The sequence below is a fragment of the Ictalurus furcatus genome, chromosome 10 (assembly GCF_023375685.1).
Source record: "Ictalurus furcatus strain D&B chromosome 10, Billie_1.0, whole genome shotgun sequence".
Taxonomy (NCBI): domain Eukaryota; kingdom Metazoa; phylum Chordata; class Actinopteri; order Siluriformes; family Ictaluridae; genus Ictalurus; species Ictalurus furcatus.
Genome location: NC_071264.1, coordinates 3193154 through 3213012, shown reverse-complemented (window position 1 = coordinate 3213012; position 19859 = coordinate 3193154). Strand labels below are relative to the sequence as shown.

Here is a 19859-nt window from a genome sequence, read left to right as displayed (position 1 = left end):
TGTTTTTTTTATAGTAGTAAGGGTTATACATTTGGTCTGATATGTAGCTATAGCCTTTACACATGTAAATCAAAGGCTTTGGGAACTTCAATTCAATTCAATTTTATTTGTATAGCGCTTTTTACAATAGACATTGTCTCAAAGCAGCTTTACAGAAATATCAACATGGTATACAGATATTAAAGGTGCGAATTTATCCCAACTGAGCAAGCCACTGAGTGGCGACGGTGGCAAGGAAAAACTCCCTAAGATGTTTTAAGAGGAAGAAACCTTGAGAGGAACCCGACTCAGAAGGGAACCCATCCTCATCTGGGTAACAACAGATAGTGTGAAAAAAGTTCATTATGGATTTATATGAAGTCTGTATGGCCTTAGGAGCAGCCGTAGTCCCAGCAGTCTGGAATTAGAGAAGATTTGAGCTCCATCCAGAGGCAGAAAGGATCTGGATCTCTAGTATCTCCATAAATTCATGTGGGGCTCGGCGAAAGGAGAGAGGGAGAAAAAAGATTATTATGACTGCGAAGTAGTAGAACAGAATCTAGTCAGGGTAGGCTTGAGTAAACAAATACGTTTTAAGCCTAGACTTAAACACTGAGACTTTTTATAACTATATGTAGGAACATGCCTACATATAGTTATAATACTGACATCATATCCTGATGCACAAATTCAGTATAGGGATTCAGTTTATATCCTGTTACAGATGCAGTGAGATGTTTTTCATCTTAAGAAATATTTGCAAAAGGAAAGCACAATTAAAATAACGCATAAGCTCTGACATAATTTGTGAAAATTTGCTGGCTGTATATTTAAAAGTTCAAATTTTACTGGACTGCAAAACATTTTGGGAAAAGTTTATAACAGAGAGGTCCACAAACAAGGTCAACCCTTAGCAATGATATTACTTCACAGTGATACATCAAAAACCAATTAAGTGCCTGTAATACAGTTCAAAATTATTCAACCCCCATTGCAAATCAGGTTTCTTGTAAAAATTTAAAGACTTTCAGCTGTTTGTGATGAACAAATCAAACAAAAGCAATTGAAATAGTTCAACACAACGAATGCATCAAGTGGTTTCCCCAAATTCAACTGAAAATGCAACTTATAATGATTTCTCCAGTCTCAAAATTATTCAACCCCTTCATGGCAAACATTTTTACTACTTAGTAGAGCTCCTTTTGCTGTTATGACCTGCTACAAACGAGATGCAGAGCTTCTGGCAGCGTTCCTGAGGAATCTTCTCCCATTCCTCATGAGCAATGGCCTCCAGTTCAGTAATATTCTTGGGTTTGCATGCTGCAACTGCCTTCTTCAAATCCCACTAGAGATTTTTTTATGGGGTTCAAGTCAGGTGACTGTGATGGCCCTGTAGAATCTTCCAGGACTTCTTCTGCAACCAAGCCTTGGTGTAATGTGAGGTATGCTTGGGATCATTGTCCTGTTGGAAGGTCCAATGACGCCCAAGCCTCAACTTCCTCCTAGGATTTCCTGATACTTCAATGAATCCATGTTGCCTTCAACACACTGCAGGTTTCCAGTGCCAGAGGATGCAAAGCAGCCCCAGAGCCTTCCACCATGCTTGACTGTGGACAGAGTGTTCTTTCTTCATTCTTCTTTCTCCAGACATACTGCTGATCCCATCATACCATCATGCTGAAAAGTTCCAGTTTGTTTCATCGTTCCACAGAACAGAATCCCAAAACTTTTGTGTCTTATTTATATGATTTGAGACATCTTTACTTGTGCTTTTGGGTCAGTAGTGGTGAACGTCTTGGAGTTCTGGTCTGGAAACCTTCTGCATTTAGTACACGCCTTACTGTGCTCACTGAAACCTCAGTGCCTGTTGCCACAAGGTCTTGCTGCAGGTCTTTTGCAGTCACTCGAGGGTTTTTCACAACCTGCCTTCTCAGAAATCTGATTACAGCCATTGATAGCTTCCTTTTTCTGCCCCGTCCAGGTAGTGTACATTCAACAAAACCATATATTTTCTGCCCCTAGGCAGTTCAGGTATTTGATGTGTTCCAGCTCAAGTACACCTGGTGCAACTTCTGAAGCTCTTGGTTATTTGTGTCAGGTGTGCTTGAGACAACGCCTGTTTTGCATATTTGTGGTGTTGTGAGGGATTTTATTCAGGGGTTGAATAATTTTGAAGCTGGAGAAATCATTATAAGTTGCATTTTCAGTTGAATTTGGGGAAACCACTTGAAGCATTCGTTGTGTTGAACTATTTCAATTGCTTTTATTTGATTTGTTCATTGTAAGCATCTGAAAGTAAATTTTGACAGTAAACCTGATTTGCAATGTGGGTTGAATAATTTTGAATACAACTGTATGCTGTGTCAGCCCTAGCTGACATTACATGTGCATAACATGTTTTTATTAAAATTGCTTTTAAAATGGTTTGACTAAAGAAACTTCAATCAAATTGGCACATACTTAAATGTTAGCTAAACTTGCAACCGCTCATGTGGGCATGCTACATTGTGTGGTCAAAACTATGTGGACATGTGACCATCACACCCATAATGAGCTTGTTAGATATCCCATTTGAAAATCATGAGCATTAAGGGAAGTGATTGGAAGGTCGTGAGTTCTATTCTGCCAAGCTGCCACTGTTGGGTCCTTGAGCAAGGCCCTTAACCCTCAACTGCTCAGTTGTATAAATGAGATAATTGTAAGTCACAAAATCCAACATGCTGTAATGTAATGTATTGTAATGTAATTATCATGCATCCCCCCCCCCCCCCCCCCACACACACACTCTTCTTTTGATGTTTCAATTCATCGCAAAGGTTTAGGGGGTTGAGGTCAGGGTTCTGTGCAGGTTACTGGAGTTCCTCAACACCAAACCCATCAAATCATGTCTTTATGGTCTTCGTTTTGTGCACTGGGGCACTATCATGCAGGAACAGGAAAGGTTTTCCCCAAACTTTTCCCACATAGTTGGAAGCATACAATTGTCTAAATTGTCTTTATATGCTGTAGCATTAACATAGCATTAACAACCTCATTGGAATTGAGTGGCCCAAAACCTGTAAAACATAAACCCAAAACCTTATACATTCTGGTAGGTAGCATTCCCCTGGCATCCACCAAATCCAGATTCATCCATGTTTCCATGTCTCCAGAGTCCAGTGGCAGTGTGCTTTACATCACTCCAGTTGATGCCTGGCATTGTGCATAGTGAGCTTAGGCTTGTGTGCAACTGCTTGGCCATGGAAACCCATTACACGAAGCTGGTGTATTTGTAGTATTAACTAACTAAACTACAGGAAGGTGTATATATAAAAATTGTATTAATAAGAAATACAGATTTGTTTAATGCATGTTGAAATCACAAAAAAATAAACTTGGTATGTTAGTGCTTAAAATAATTTTAAACTAGTTTAGATTACTGTGTTCAGCAAAATGCTGTTCTCCATTGCAACAGCCTAAACAAGTTTTTTTTTTTCCACATAAATATCCCCACGCCCTAAAATAGCAACATCCTAGCAACCACCTGATACACTATAATAATTGCATAGCAATGCCGTACCAACCACAAAGATGCCATAGCAACCCACAAGCAACCACCTTTAACACCATAGCAACCCATACCCACAGCAGGAATACCGTAGCGACATGCTAGTAACCCCATGAAATACAACAGTAACACCATAGCAACCAACTGGAACACAATAGCAACCACCTACCAACTCTACAACAAACTTTGGAACACTAATTGTTGCAGGCATTATGCTTTTATTTTTGTCAGTCCATTGCCAGTCGGTTTGAGGTTCTCGTTAACATGATATCTGAAGAATGAGTGGTTGAATGTTTGTAGGATTTATATTGAATTATTATTATTGTAGCGAGCAGATGAACTGATTAGATTTTGGAGTTGATCCAAACATGATCAAGGTCACAGCAAGGTCAAATGTCTAAAATAGTTTTTTAAAGTATATTTTAACGGTATTTCTCGTATGCAATCAATAAAGAGAGGGCCTAGAGTTGTGCTGCTTGTTTTTCATAACTGAATACTGTTGCCATGAAGGGGTGTACTTGGTCTGTAACAATATGTAGGTAGGTGGTATGTGTCAAAGTAACATCCACATGAATGCCAGGACCCAAGGTTTCCCAGAAGAACATTGCTCAGAACATCACACTGCCTCCGCCGGCTTGCCTTCGTCCCATAGTCTATCCTGGTGCCATTTCTTCCCCAGGTAAGCGACACACATGCACCTGGCTCTCCACTAGATGTAAAAGAAAATGTGACTCTTCATACCAAGCCACCTTCTTCCACTGCTTCATGGTCCAGATCTGATTCTCACATACCCATTGTAGGCACTTTCCACGGTGGACAGGGGTCAGCATGGACACTCTGATTGGTCTCTGGCTTATGCAACCCAATAGCTACAGTAGCTCATCTGTGGGATCAGACCAGATGGGCTAGCCTTCGCTCCCCAGAGGCATCAATGAGCCTTGTGTGCCCATGACCCTGTTGCCGGTTCACCAGTTGTCCTTCCTTGGACCATTTTGGTTGAATACTAACCACTGCATCCCGGGAAGACCCCACATGACCTGCCATTTTGTAGAAGCTCTGACCCAATCGTCTAGCCATCACAATTGGGCCCTGGTCAAAATCGCTCAGATCCTTATGCTTGCACATTTTTCCTGTTTACAACACATCAACTTCAAGAACTGACTGTTCCCTTGCTGTCTAATATATCCCACTCCTTAACAGGTGTCACTGCAACGAGATAATCAATGTTGTTATGTAATGGCTGATAGGTGTGTATCCCTATTGGTCCCTATTGTAAGCTGTATAGAGAAACACAGTAACAGCAATTTCATGTGAGCATTGTACTCATGTTAATGTTTCAATCTGTAGGACCAGTGTGGGCAGTTTGCATATGACAGTCTGACTCAGATACATTGGGTGTCATTCCTCGATGGCCGACAGCGCATCTTACTTTTTACCGAAGACGTTGCTGTGGTAACCAAAGCTTGCCAAGCTGAAGACCTGGAGCAATTCCAACAGGAAGTTAACATCTCTGTACAGAACCTGGGCTTGTCCTTCATCAACAATGACAATAGACACGAAATAGCATACATGGGCATTACCAGGTGAGAAAATGTTGAAATATGTAATTCTATGAAATTATCAAGCAGAAAAGCCAGGACAGGACTCAGAGGTGAAAAGTCTGTTACTGCCACAGATTCAGCTTAGGAGGGTTGGCGACCCTGTCTTTTCCCCCCTTATGTAGTAGGTGTGTATTCTTTGCTAGTCTGTTAGATTTAGTTGTATTTTCTATGGTATATGGGTGGCTTTTGTTGATAAAATGATACAAATATTATTTGACAACCCCCCAGTTTAGGATTTAATCATATTTAAGGTTTATAATGACCCAGAAATGGAGATCTAAACCCCAGCACAATTTATATACAGTATATAATCCACATTAAGATAAAGGATCGTGGCATATTTAGGTGGGGTTCACATATACCCAGCACCTGAAACCTTTCACCTTGAAGAAACTACTGAACCTCGGTTTCACCAAATATCTGTTCACATGATGGCTAGTATATCACCATATAATATACTTTATATTAATTTATTTTATTTTCTCTTTAGTTCGGGTGTTGTTTGGGAAATGAAGCCAAAGAACCGCTGGAAGTCCTTTAACCATAAGAACATCAATCTATTGGAGAAGGCCTACCAAAACCACCTCAGTGGCAAGACAGAGCCAGGCTGGTTGAAGCTGGAAACAGGGCTTGAAGTGAGAATATAGGCCTGCCCTTTATAAACCTTGTAAAGGTATCATGACTAGGTTTAATTGTATATGTGTATATGGTTCAGGTGGACTTTACAAGGATGCCCATGTTGATGAGGCACCCCTACTCTTGCATCATCCGGAGGAATTTTCTGGCTGGTATCCATGTGGAGCTAAAGCAGTCACCACACCAAAGGAGCCTTCGAGCCCAGCTTCACTGGCTGCAGGTAATGAACATGTGGATGAAAGATCAAAGAAGAATGTTTTTCACAACCAGTAAATCAGGAAAAAGGATGCATATGCATAAAAGTAAGCTAGAGGACTACAAACTTCCTGGATTAGGTCTTATTTTGTTTTCAAAGTACAATGCAGGAATTGTGAACATTTAAATATAACAGAAGTGAGGCAAAACTTGACCAAAGTGTCAACTAATTACAGTATCTCACAAAAGTGAGTACACCCCTCACATTTTTGTAAATATTTGATTATACCTTTTCATGTGACAACACTGAAGAAATGACACTTTGCTACAATGTAAAGTAGTGAGTATACAGCTTGTGTAACAGTGTAAATTTGCTGTCCCCTCAAAATAACTCAACACACAGCCATTAATGTCTAAACCGCTGGCAACAAAAGTGAGTACACCCCTAAGTGAAAATGTCCAAATTGGGCCCAAAGTGTCAATATTTTGTGTGGCCACCATTATTTTCCAGCACTACCTTAACCCTCTTGGCATGGAGTTCACCAGAGCTTCACAGGTTGCCACTGGAGTTCTCTTCCACTCCTCCATGATGACATCACGGAGCTGGTGGATGTTAGAGACCTTGTGCTCCTCCACCTTCCGTTTAAGGATGCCCCACAGATGCTCAATAGGGTTTAGGTCTGGAGACAAGCTTAGCCATTCCGTCACCTTCACCCTCAGCTTCTTTAGCAAGGCAGTGGTCATCTTGGAGGTGTGTTTGGGGTCGTTATCATGCTGGAATACTGCCCTGCGGCCCAGTCTCCAAAGGGAGAAGATCATGCTCTGCTTCAGTCTGTCACAGTACATGTTGGCATTCATGGTTCCCTCAATGAACTGTAGCTCCCCAGTGCCGGCAGCAATCATGCAGCCCCAGACCATGACACTCCCACCACCATGCTTGACTGTAGGCAAGACACACTTGTCTTTGTACTCCTCACCTGGTTGCCGCCACACACACTTGACACCATCTGAACCAAATAAGTTTATCTTGGTCTCATCAGACCACAGGACATGGTTCCAGTAATCCATGTCCTTAGTCTGCTTGTCTTCAGCAAACAGTTTACAGCCTTTCTTGTGCATCATCTTTAGAAGAGGCTTCCTTCTGGGACGACAGCCATGCAGACCAATTTGATGCAGTGTGCAGCATATTGTCTGAGCACTGACAGTCTGACCCCCCACCCCTTCAACCTCTGCAGAAATGCTGGCAACACTCATACATCTATTTCCCAAAGACAACCTCTGGATATGACTTTGAGAAGCCTTTTGCAGTACACACGGATGCCTGTGATGTGGGCCTTGGTGCCACATTGGCCCAGACTGGTGAGGATTGCTTGGAGAGGGCTGTTGCTTTTGCGAGCCGTACCCTGCACAAGTCGGAACACCCATATTCCACTTCAGAGAAGGAGTGCTTGGGGGTAATTTGGGCTATGGAACATTTTCGTCCGTACACTGAGGGCTCTAGTGTCACAGTGGTGACGGACCACAATAGCTTGAGGTAGTTGATGACAAGGCCCTCCCCCTCAGGACGGCTTGCTCGATGGTGCTTGTGGCTGCAGGACTTTGAGGTTGTCCACAGACCCGGCTAGGCCAATCTAGTTCCGGATGCACTCTCGCAAAACCCTACCAGTGACCCTTCGGGACCTATAGACCTGTTACCACCTTACACCACAGTTGGCTCATTAAACCTAAGGCGCCAGCCACTAATGGTATAGGAGGACAAGAAACAGCTTCAGTCGCTCCAGCAGGCTGACAAAGTCATCTCATCAACATATACTGACTTGGAGAGTGGCCCCTGTGTGGATTCACCAGACCTCTGTATTCTGGACGGGTTGGTTTACTTTGTGGACAAGAGGACTCCCTGCTGGTTTCATCCACTCAAGGATCTACAATTCTATGTGCCAGAAGCTCTGAGAAGCACTCTGCTGAAATACTTCCATGATCACCCCATGGCTAGCCACTTGGGTGTAACCAAGACACTTGGGCGCTTACAGAAGCGGGTCTACTGGCCAGGTATGCGGGAAGCCGGCAGGCTACCTAAAGCCAGTGGTGGCACAGGCTCCCTCGGACAATACGCTTGTGTCCACACACCCTGACTTTGTCTTACCTCACACTGATGTGCGCCTCACTCACCCACAGTCTGTGCACACAGAAACACACTCATACACCATTGGCCCTAGGCATGCAGAGGTTCCTTACCTCACACATATGCATACACAGCCTACTCACACAGGAACGCACTCATACGCCCTTTGCCCTAGGCACACACCAAGGGTTACCTGTAACTGGGAGGTTAACAGGTGGACAAATCCTTATTTTGTGCCTCTAATTTAATATTGAAGTGATATGTTTTAAGTTTTTCTCATTTTCTGGTCTTATTCTGTTTTATTTTTTTAAAATGTCTGTGAAGGCCTTATATTGGTTTGGCAGTCTATTGTCTTACAGAAGTGAACGTTTCTTAATAAGGTAATATGACATACTGCTTTGTTTTTGAATACTGTTAATGCCTGTGTACCTTGCGGTTTTGATGTTACATTATTATTTCAAGCAAGTGTGAAGTTCTGAGGATCTTAATTCAATGCACATTGAAAAAAAAAAAGAGAGAATTGCTGTTCTTGTTGCAGAATGTTGGACTGTAGTTATGTGGAACAGGCAAGGGTGTGATTAATGGTACTGCTTTCTGTAGCCCTACTTATGTCAGCTGTCATACAGGCACCTAGGTGCTGTTAAGTTTCCTTTATGTTACGGCCTGAGGACAGCCCTTGTTTTAAGTGGGGGGATATGTAATGATCGGCTATGATGATGTCATTTGGGGTCAAGGGGCATGGTCTCCGCCCTGCTCGCTCTCTCTTTCTGTGACTTCCACATTGTGTGCTGACACATGTTAAGGTACCATTTTTGGGATGTTTTATTGGGTTAATCCTCTTCTAATGACCAACCTGTAACCATTCGTAAACCTATGGTATCCTTCAATGTAATAAACGAAGAACAGTGCTTTCACTTTGTGTCCACCTGAGTTATATTAACTTTCCTGAGAAACCCGTGAGGATCTAGCCGGATCCTTACAATATGCTACGAACAAATGTGTATACTTTACTGTGTGAATCTTTCACACTCATAAACATTGAAAAATATGGCCATGGTTGTCCATATTACTGAAAATGTAGTTAAATTAATCTGAAATGCTTAACAGGATTAAATGTTACAGTGTTATTTGAGTTAGGAGCATTAATTTAATAAGCAGACCAACATTTTGTTCAACGTCTCTCTTGCATTAAATATTTTGATCGCCCCCTTTTACACAAAAAAGTAAAGGCTTAATTCACATGCATATACACACACTCCTACCAGCACTACTGTTCTTTGAATTAAACAAATGTAACTGTTTGTTGCAGGTGGACAACCAGCTAACTGGAGCTATCTTCCCAATAGTATTTCACCCTGTACCCCCTCCAAAATCAATTGTTCTGGACTCAGGTACAAGGTGTTTTTAGTTGTTTTTAGATACTATTTTAGGGCTATATGTATAAATAACGGTACCAACAGGTACTAACTACACACATTTTTTTTAATGGTTTTTCAGAGCCAAAGCCCTTTATAGATGTCAGCATCATTACACGATTCAACGAACACAGTCAAGTAATGCAATTTAAGTAAGTGCTTTTCCACATGTTTGCCATGTAGCAGAAGTACCATATATTGGGTTGGACCAGATATTTTGTGTATGTGTGTTAAGGTACTTCATGGTACTAGTGCAGGAGATGGCAGTAAAGATGGATCAGGGATTCTTGGGGGAGCTTCTCGCTTTCTTTACTCCCACCACCAACATCCAGGCTGACAAGCAGAAGGTACCGATCAGATTGCTATTTACTTTATACGGTCATGTGAAAAAATAAGTACACTGTATGGAAATTGTTGGCTTTTTTGACATATTTAGACAAGCAAACATTTGATCATATTTGAAACAGGGCCTATTAATAAAGTTGATATACTTGAACAAAATCACAAGGAAATTGAGCTTTTTCAATCATTTATTCAACAGAAATATCAATAGATGTGATATTCTTCATTGGAATAAGTAAGGCAACCCTTGGCCTCAGTATAGTATTGCCCCCTTTAGCAGAAATAACTTCTTGTAGGTATTTTGCATAATTGTCCACTAGTCTCCAACATCAACTTGCTGGATTTTTTGACCACTCTTCCATGCAATATTCTTTCAGTTGTAAGATATTTAAGGGTTTTCTTGCATGTACTGCCTGTTTCAAATTCCTTGGTGGATTTGCTCGTGTGCTTAGGACATATCCTGGTTAAAGGTCCACTTTCATTTCAACTTCAACTTTTGGACAGATGGCCTCACATTATCTTCAAGCACTCTTTGATATTATGCAGAATTCATAGTTGAGTCAATGTATGCAAGCTGTCCAGTCCCTGAGGCAGCAAAGCAACCCCAAACCATAACATTTCTACCACCATGCTTCACAGTTGGTATGAGGAACCTTTTCTGAAAAGCTGTCTTTGGTCTGCACCAAACATGTCTGCTGTTACTGAGGCCAAACAACTCTATCTTTGATTCGTCTTTTTCCTGGCACTTCTCACATGCAGGTCAAATTTGTGCAATCCCTTTCTGATTGTAGATGCATGCACTTTGACACCAACAGTTGCAAGACTTATTAGCAGATCCTGGGATTCAATTTTGGCATTGGTGTGTTAAATGTAGGGATGTGCTTACTTTTTCCATGTGACTGATCTGTTTTTTGTCAATTTCAATTGTGACAATTACTACAAAATGACAAATTTATGGGTCATTTGATAGAGAATATGACCTCTATTAATACAGTAAGCAGTGTTTCAAAGATGATCAAATGTTTGCATGTCCAAATATGTAAAAAGTCAACAATTTCAAAACAGTGTACTTTTTCATGAGTATACTTGTAGAGGGTAGATATATTGTAGTTTTTTCTTGTGCTTTAATCCATATATAAATGGCACAGGCACTGACTTGGGGAAATTATTTAAAGATGTATCAAAATCCAGATTATATTGGATTAAATTCCCAGGTCTCCAAGGCCAATTAACACTCACTTCATACTTTTTTACTTGTCTTCTCTTGTAACCTAGCCTACTAAGATCACATCTAGCCTACAGATCCTTGTCAATCCTTTACTTGGCTTTTCGCCACTCAAATAAGCAGGAATCAACATTCTTTACAGTGTTCTCCTTAATTTGCAGTTAAATTCCTAGCAACCCAGTCTCTCTTAACCCAGTGAAAGGCCTACCAGTTAAGGCTTATGGCCTAGAAGTATTTATCTGAATGTTCAGCAGAATGTTAGGTGGTGTGAAGCTGGCTCTATGTCCAGTTTGGTTAAACTAATGCTGAGTAATGTCTAAAGAAGAACACTGTGGGTACATTTCTGCACTGGCATTGATTTACAGTTTTATGTCAAACTAGGTCATCTGTTTACCTCTCTAGTAAATAACAATAATAGTTGGAAAAGTGATTTCTGGGCTTTTTTCTGGGTTTTATTAAATAAATAAATAAATAAATAAAAATTTGCTAAATGGTGGTAATAGGCACAGGCAAAAGTACATTAAATGCATGTGTTAATTTTATTAATTCTGTATAGGAGTCAAAGTTAGCATTTTAGTGTATCTGACTCTAATTTATAAACTTAATAGAAATGATTTAACAATGAACTTTAGTTGAAAGCCTGGAAAGGTATTCTCCCTCTCATTGTTCAATTACTACTACATTCCCAGCTACCATGTGGCTTAGCATTCTCACAGGCTTTTACTTATCTTTAAGCCTGCATAATAATAATAATAAAAATAATAATAATAATGTGTTTAATAAGTGAGTGTTTAAAGAAGAAATCAGTTTTAAATATGTTTATTACACCATATAAACAACATATTCTATAAGAAATAAGTAGAATGTAAATAAATAAATAAATAACATGGGCAGAGCGTCCTTTACTGCATTACGCAACACAAAATAGGGAACACTGAAGTGGCATTTTATTATAATGCCCATGTGATATTCTGAGAAAGTTAAAAAAAAAAAAAAAAGATGATAGAAGCATGAATGTACAATATTTTACAAATTAATGAAATGATTTTTGTGGAGATGTAGGGACCCTCGCAGAACTCTATGTGAACTACAGGGCATTGCAGTTTGATATATGAACGCATGTTTCTTTTGGATATACAGAAATATGGCTTTATTTTTTAGCTCAGTAAGGCAGTTCATAGGTCAGGCTTGAGGAGACTGAAGGGTGAAACCCTCAAAACAAACAACTGGAAGAAGCTGCGGAACAAGCTAGGAAAAGCATCACAAAGGAATAATGCAACAGTTTAGTGATGTCAGTGGGATGTAGTTTTTGTAATTTATTTTAAGTATATTTGTCTTAACATATATTTCTGTTCCTATACTATACCCCCACCTAGAAATTCGGTGGTATGCCACCACCAATGCCATGTTCTAAGTTTAACACATCTAGATGTAAATATCAGGAAATAAAAGCTGAAATTCCAATCGTCTCATAGTCACCTTTTGATCTCAATCCCAAAAGAGCCTTGCTGTTCCAATACTTTAGGAAGGGACTGTATATATGGGTGAATGAATGGATGTCTAAGATTAGCAAAGTAATGTACATGTTTGGCAATATGTTGACAGTAACTGTCTTACTTTACAGAGTAAGCTGATTGAGAAAGATCTGGATTCACTGCAAGCACAGCTGATGGAGAGCTCCATTACCGACACTTCAGGCCTCAGCTTCTTTGAGCACTTCCACATCTCTCCTATTAAAGTAAGAAATGGGTGGATATATGTATGTATGTGTGTGTGTGTGTGTGTGTGTGTGTGTGTGTGTGTGTGTGTGTGTGTGTGTGTATGTGTGTGTGTTGAACGCATCAACATTTTTTTCAGTAAACATATTCACATGAAATTTTCAATAGACTTTGGTATTAACTCAAGATATCCACACATATAAAGAAATCCAAACATTAAAGTCCATAAATAAAGTTATGTGTAATAAAGCAGAATGACACAGGACACAAGTACTGAACACTCTAACTGAAATTTATTTAATACTTAGTGGAGAAGCCTTTGTTTTTAATGACAGGTTCCAGTCGCTTCCTGTATGAAGAAATTAATGGGCCGCAGTATTTGTTGTCCCCCTATCTATATAGAGGAGTAATAAGTCACAAACATGACGGTCGGTGTTACTTCCACGAGAGCTTTACTCGAATCAATTACAAAAATACAACAATATACACATAACAAACAGTTGTACAAAACAGTAAACCTAAAGTGCATTAAACATTATTTAAATAAAAATACACATAAAAATATGCCTTTCATGTCCACATGTTCAAATTACGGCTAAACACAAGCTAGCACTTTTCTGGTTTTCCGTACAAGGCAAGGACCTGCATGTGCGCGCACACACACACACGAAAAAACTTAATTATCTCTACTCAAAAACTATCAGAAACAAAATATAAGTACGTCTCAAAATGTCAGCAGGTTAACACGGATAAAACAGTTGAGTAAAACATGCACAACATACCTATATAGAGGAGAAATAAGTCACAAGCATGACGGTCGGTGTTACTTCCACGAGAGCTTTACTCGAATGGAAAATTACCGCTTTTCCTCCAGGTATATGGGCGGAGACTAAAGCAATCAATCTCAGAGTACAGGATTCAGACCATCCTAGTAGATGACTGATCAGCGTTATACTCACTTGAATCATCAATGTATTAACACATTAAAATGGAACAACAGCAAAAAATAAATACTCTTTTAACTCTCTTTTTTTAAACATTTGACTATTTAACTTGTTACACTCTCCCCTACAAAATAAATGTCGTCTCGACATTAAATCAATCGAACAATTGTCCTTTAAACATTCTCTCAAGAACTTGACACTGGAAATCCTCTTCTGTAAGGTGGTACTTAGGTCAAAGGTCACAGTTCAAATATGTCAACAATCCATATTCACAGTCCATATCTGTTGACTGGCTACTGTATAAACAGTCCATAAAGAGTCTTTGCACATACTCTTGATCAACAGTCCATCGGTTTCAATGATCTGTGCAGTCTGCAAATTCAAAGTTAATTTCAACAGTCCGTGAAAACAGTCTATGAAAACAGTCCATTAGTAGTTCATGGTTCTATTTTACTACGTCACTTCTGTAAACTCATGTTTGCTGGAGTCCATACATACATGGTGGCTGAAGGTAGCATGGCTGCAAGGGTGGCAACCATGGAACCAGTCTTGGTGCAGGGTAGAAAGGCAACAGCTGTGGCTGGATACTATAGCAGGACGGAGTACCCAGCTGATTGTAGGTGCTGCGCCTTGGCGTGTGTCTCTCTCTCTGTGGTAGCTGGTAGGTCGGCTCCTCAGATTCAGCAGCACTTGATGCAGGAGAGGCATCTGGTGAATCAGGCAGATTCTCTGCAGGTACGTTCATCTCCTCATCCAGCACGTTTTCAGGTGTGATGAGCTCTTCCGGCTGATCTCCAATGAGAGGCTGGGTTGGCATGGCAACAGGGTCTGCTAGTTCAACTCTCTGTTCTACTGGTTCAGGCTCATGTTCAGGATGTCTCTCTTGATTAACATGTCTCTCAGTAGTTACTGCTGGTGGTGTGGGGACCTGAATTGGCTCATAATGAAGGTCATATCTCCACTGTCTTCATCTGAGTCTTCTGGCTGTGACACATGCGTGTGCCTTATTTTCTGTTTACTTTTGTCATTTTTAAATACTTCAGGCTGTGTCTCAAAAGGTAAGTGATCACAGGACATGAGCAGGTTTCTATGCAGGACCCTGGAACGTCCCTTACCCTTTTCTGGTCTCACTTCATAGATCGGCAGATCAGATCCCACTTGTCTCACCACTGTGTGAACTGTATTTTCCCAGTAGTCACAGAGTTTACCTGGTCCTCCTCTTGGCGTCAGGTTTTTGATCAGGACCCGCTCACCAGGCTGTAGCACTGAATTCCTCACTTTGGTATCATAATAGCTTTTACTCCTCTCAGCAGCTTTCTGAGCATTCTCATTTGCAATGGCGTATGCTTCCTCCATATCCCGTTTCCATTTCTCCACATAATCTGGTTGACTGGATCCTGACTCTGTGTACAGGCTGAACAGCATGTCAACTGGAAGCCTTGGTGATCTCCCAAACAGCAGATAGAATGGTGAGTAATCTGTCACTTCACAACAGGTACAGTTATAGGCATACACCAGTTTGTTCAGAGACTCTTTCCAGTTCGATTTCTGTGTTTCAGTCAGCATCTTAAGCATTTGCAACAATGTTCTGTTCATCCGCTCCACTTGGCCATTCCCCATCGGGTGATATGGTATTGTTCTGGACCCGGCCATGCCACTGAGTTTCTTTAAGTGAGTGAACAACTGATTTTCAAACTCTCCCCCTGGGTTATGATGAATGCGGGAGGGAAACCCAAACTTGAGAGCAAAGTCACTGAAGATGAGGTTTGCAGCAGTTTTCCCTGACTTTGACGTGGTGGCATATGCTTGAGCAAAACGGGTGAAATGGTCAACAATGACAAGGATGTACTCGTATCCATCTTTGCATCGGTCGAGATGGAGGAAATCAATACATACAAGTTCAAATGGCTTTGTTGTCACAATATTTGTCAAGGGAGCTCTCATTTCATGGCATGGCTTTTTCTGCTTGAGACAGGTGCAAGCTTTTGTCACACAGTGCTCAATGTCAGATTGCATATAGGGCCAGAAGAAGCGTTCACGTATTAGAGATACTGTGCGGTCGGCACCTTGGTGTCCCATGTTATTGTGCAGCTCTTCCAGTACTTTTCCTTTGTACTGTTCTGGTAGGACCAACTGTTTGTGGGCTTTGGTTTTCCTGTACAGAATGCCGTCACTGTCTACTGTCAGCTTTTCCCATTCTCTGAACAGGCATTTTGTCTTTGGGCTGAATGTCTTTAGCTCTCTAGCTAGTGGTTTGGAGCCTGACAGTTTACTATCTAGCACAGGACAGATGCATGGGTCCGATCTTTGTGCATTTCTTAACTTCTCTTTTGGTATAGGACTGACTGATGCAGTGGTTATCTCACTTTCGGTGGAGACTGACATACATACAGCTGAAAATGGCAATTCAACGTCCTGAATGGTGGCAGCGATAGCATCAAGTGGCAACTCCTCAGAACATTCTCTCATCAGTGATTCTGCATCCAGTGGCATCCTTGACAAAGCATCTGCGTTACTGTTCTCTTTCCCTGGTTTGTAATTTATCGTGAAGTGAAAATCAGCCAACTCTGCAACCCACCTGGAAGTGGTTGCATTCAGTTTTGCAGTGGGCAGGACATACGTGAGTGAGTTGTTGTCACTATACACACTGAAGGTTGGAGCATAGTACAAATAATCCCGAAACTTGTCAGTGACTGCCCATTTTAAAGCTAGAAATTCTAACTTGCCTGCATGGTAGTGGTAGTTCTTCTCAGCTGCTGTCAACGAGCGGGAGCCATAGGCAATGACTCTCAGTTTGCCTTCTTGTTTTTGATACAATACTGCTCCCAAGCCTTAATGTGATGTGTCAGTGTGTACTATGAACGGCTGAGTCAAATCAGGGAACCCTAACACTGATGGATAGAGCAAACAGTTAATCAGCAGTTCCTGCTGGTTCTGGTGGGTCCACGTGATTGGCTTGTTTGAGGGCACAACATGAGTCATTTTCTTTGTTTTTGGTTTTCTTGTGTTTTCAGGGACCTCATTTGAGTCTGCTTTCAAGAGATCATACAGGCCACTCCTGGTACCACTCCTGGTACTTTTCTGGAAAAGTCTTTAATGTACTGCCTGTAGTAGGTGAGTAACCCAAGCATTTTTCTGCTTGGGTTACTCGGCCTTTCTGGAAAAGTCTTTAATGTACTGCCTGTAGTAGGTGAGTAACCCAAGCATTTTTCTGAGCTGGCCCACATTCTGTAGTCTGATGTCTTTCAAGGCCTTAACTGCTTCAAAATCTGCTGGATCAACTCTACTTCCCTCTGCAGAGACTATTCTCCCCAAATAACGGACTTCAGGTTTAAAGAGGTCGCACTTACTTGGTTTGAGTTTGATGCCATACTCTCTGAGGTGTTTCAACACTTTTCGCACATCCTCCACATGATTTTCAAAGCTTTTGCTGAAGACCAGTGTATCGTCCAGATAAGGGATGCAGATGTCATCCTGGAGCCCTTCCAAACATTCCTCCATATAGCGTTGGAAAGCAGCAGGGGCCTTCATAAGGCCGAAAGGGATGCGTATCCACTCATAGAGTCCCCATGGAGTAACAAAAGCTGTCATTGGCCTGCTCTCTTCAGAAATAAATCCCTGGTGGTAAGCTTTTCCCTGGTCCAGGAGCGAGAACCAGGAATTACCACCCAGACTGCCTATGATGTCTTGGACCCGAGGGATGGGCTGGCGGTAGGGATGGGTCTTACTGTTCAGGTCTCTGTAATCTATACACAACTGGAGGGTGCCATCTTTTTTTCTCACACACACAACAGGTGAAGAATATGACGAGTTCGACTTCCTAACCCAGCCCTGCACTATTAGGTCATGGAGCTAACCTTTCATCTCCTGGTACAGTGGCCTGGGTACTGACATGTATGTGCATTTGACTGGTTCTGGGTCTTTAAGAGAGATGGCCATTTGCAATCTTTCAGTACAGCCAATATCATTGTCTGATCTTGAGAAGGAACGACACTCTTCTCTGAGCATTTGTCTGACTGTCTGTCACTGTTCTTCTTTCAAGTGACTTACATCTACAGGTGGATCCCAATTTTCACTACCATTACATGGGGCCTGGATGCTGGTGTGGTTCACGGTGGCTGGTGTTGAAGCCTTTTCAAAAATCTGGGCAGGTAACATAGTCAGTACGGTTTGTACTGTGCCAATTACAGTGCGCCCTGGCAAAACAATGTCCTGGTCTGTTGGGTTAGAGACATCAACAGTGATGACTGGAAAAACACCTTTCTTGACTCTGACTAGTGTGTCATAGAACTCAAGATCATCTGGCCAATGGGGGTTCAGGTCTGGCTGAAACAACATGGTCATGTCATCTTTAAAAGGCTGGGCAGCTACACGACACTCAATCTGAATGCTACTGTGTTTTGGTACTGCACCCATCTCTTTATTTGTTTTCACTGCATACTCATCTACCTGTATACCACTCATCTACTCATCTACCACTAACAGCCTGTATGAAAGCTCTCACCTTATTTCTTTTGAGACTTGGGAAAGATTTCTTCCAGTACTATACTGTTTGCTCTTATCAGTCTTTGCCAAGATGTGCTCGATGACATTAAAACCTATGATGGGATGGGACAGGTGACATCACAAGTATTGGAATCAGTAGTTCATTGGCTTGGTTAGTTTCTGAGGCGAGCTGGAAAGTTGTCTCAATCCATCCCAGATAAGGCATTTCAGTTCCATTTGCTGCAGTCAATGTGAGGTCAGGTGAGTCCAGGATTTCTGAAACATCTCTCAGTCTGAAGCTTGGAACAATACAGTGTCTCTTTACAGGATGAACATTGCTTCAGCTCCTTTGGTGAATCTTTCTTGCCACAATTTGCACAGTTCTGGGACGTTCCACTGGCTATGGTTAACACTCGTCCCTCAGTGGTAACCCTCTCTCGTTTAAAGGAGCCTCTCGATGGTCTAACTCCTCTGATTTTGCACCCAGCTTGGAAATGTTCTCCACTCCCACATCGGTAGCAGTGCGTACAACGTTCATTGGATCTGGTATACTGGCAGACAAAGTACCTCCTTCGGACATGAGCAGAGTAGTTGGTGTACAGGTGAGGGGAATACTGGGGCTGTGTTGGGGCCGGGGCTTGGGGCTGGCTCTGGCTGCTATAATACTGCTGGTAGGAAACTGGCTGGGGGTCTCTGCCTGACATCCTCACTGAAGGTGGCCCATAGGACTGGGGCTGAAACATAGGCTGTTGTAGTGTGTCCTTAATCTGAGCTATTTCTGCACTAAGACCCTTAAGAGAAGCAACACCTGTCTTAAGTTCTGCTAACTCTGTCATCAATTCAGGTGGTACCTTAGCTCTAGCTTCTTTCACGGAGCACTTTGTAGGTGGTAGATCCTCTGACTGGACCACACTTACACTTGTAGCTGGCTGCAGGGTGCTATACCTCTTTTTATTTCTATATTCTGCCTCATTTGCAGAGACAATGTTTAACCTCTCTAACAAAAGCTCATCTGAGGTTTCAGTATCTAGCAGAAGGGGCTGCATGTCTATCCTGATACTATCATTCTGGAGATCAGTAAGCACTGTGTGTAGACTCATATGCTGGACTAGAGCTGGGTCATACCTAAGCCCTGATGACTCTTGGGATGCAAATAATACTTTCTGTCTCAGATCTAAGGCCCACATTACAAAGCTTTGGGGTGTCTCCTTGCTATGCTGTGCTTCTGAAGCTAGCTGTTCTGTTTGTAGAGCTCGGTGGCGCTCTTTTCCTGGAAGTGGGAATGCAGAATGCACCTCAGTGCGGGAAGAGTCAGGTGAGGTCTTCCCTCCAAGTAGCTGCATAGCTGCAAGCCTGGAGAAAAAGCTCTGATCACAGCATCCATAATCTCTATTTCAGGATAACCTCTGTTTAGTCCATTCTCAATCTGATGAGCAAGGCTGGAAGATGTCAGTTTATCTCTCTGGCCAGGTTCACCTATTTGTCCAGAAATTTTGAAATCTTTGCACCAGTGTGGGCTTGGCTGGTGCTGGGCATTGGCTGAAGATTGGGTGTTTACTGGAGAGCCTGCAGTAGCTTGGTGCACAGAACCATTAACAGCAGCATTGACTGTAGTAGTCTGCATGACTCCAAATTTTTGCTGTTCACTTG

At 41.7% G+C, this 19859-nt stretch overlaps 1 protein-coding gene across 3 annotated transcripts in view; it reads left to right on the top strand.

The window, feature by feature from the left end:
• Positions 1–19859, top strand: part of vps13c (vacuolar protein sorting 13 homolog C) — a 132501-nt gene that overhangs the window by 84225 nt on the left and 28417 nt on the right. For all 3 annotated transcript variants that reach the window (XM_053634878.1, XM_053634877.1, XM_053634876.1), the window contains 7 exons: positions 4874–5109; positions 5618–5762; positions 5843–5983; positions 9390–9471; positions 9578–9647; positions 9731–9842; positions 12687–12800. In XM_053634878.1, coding sequence (XP_053490853.1) covers positions 4874–5109; positions 5618–5762; positions 5843–5983; positions 9390–9471; positions 9578–9647; positions 9731–9842; positions 12687–12800 — 900 coding nt within the window. The remainder of the gene's footprint in view (positions 1–4873; positions 5110–5617; positions 5763–5842; positions 5984–9389; positions 9472–9577; positions 9648–9730; positions 9843–12686; positions 12801–19859) is intronic.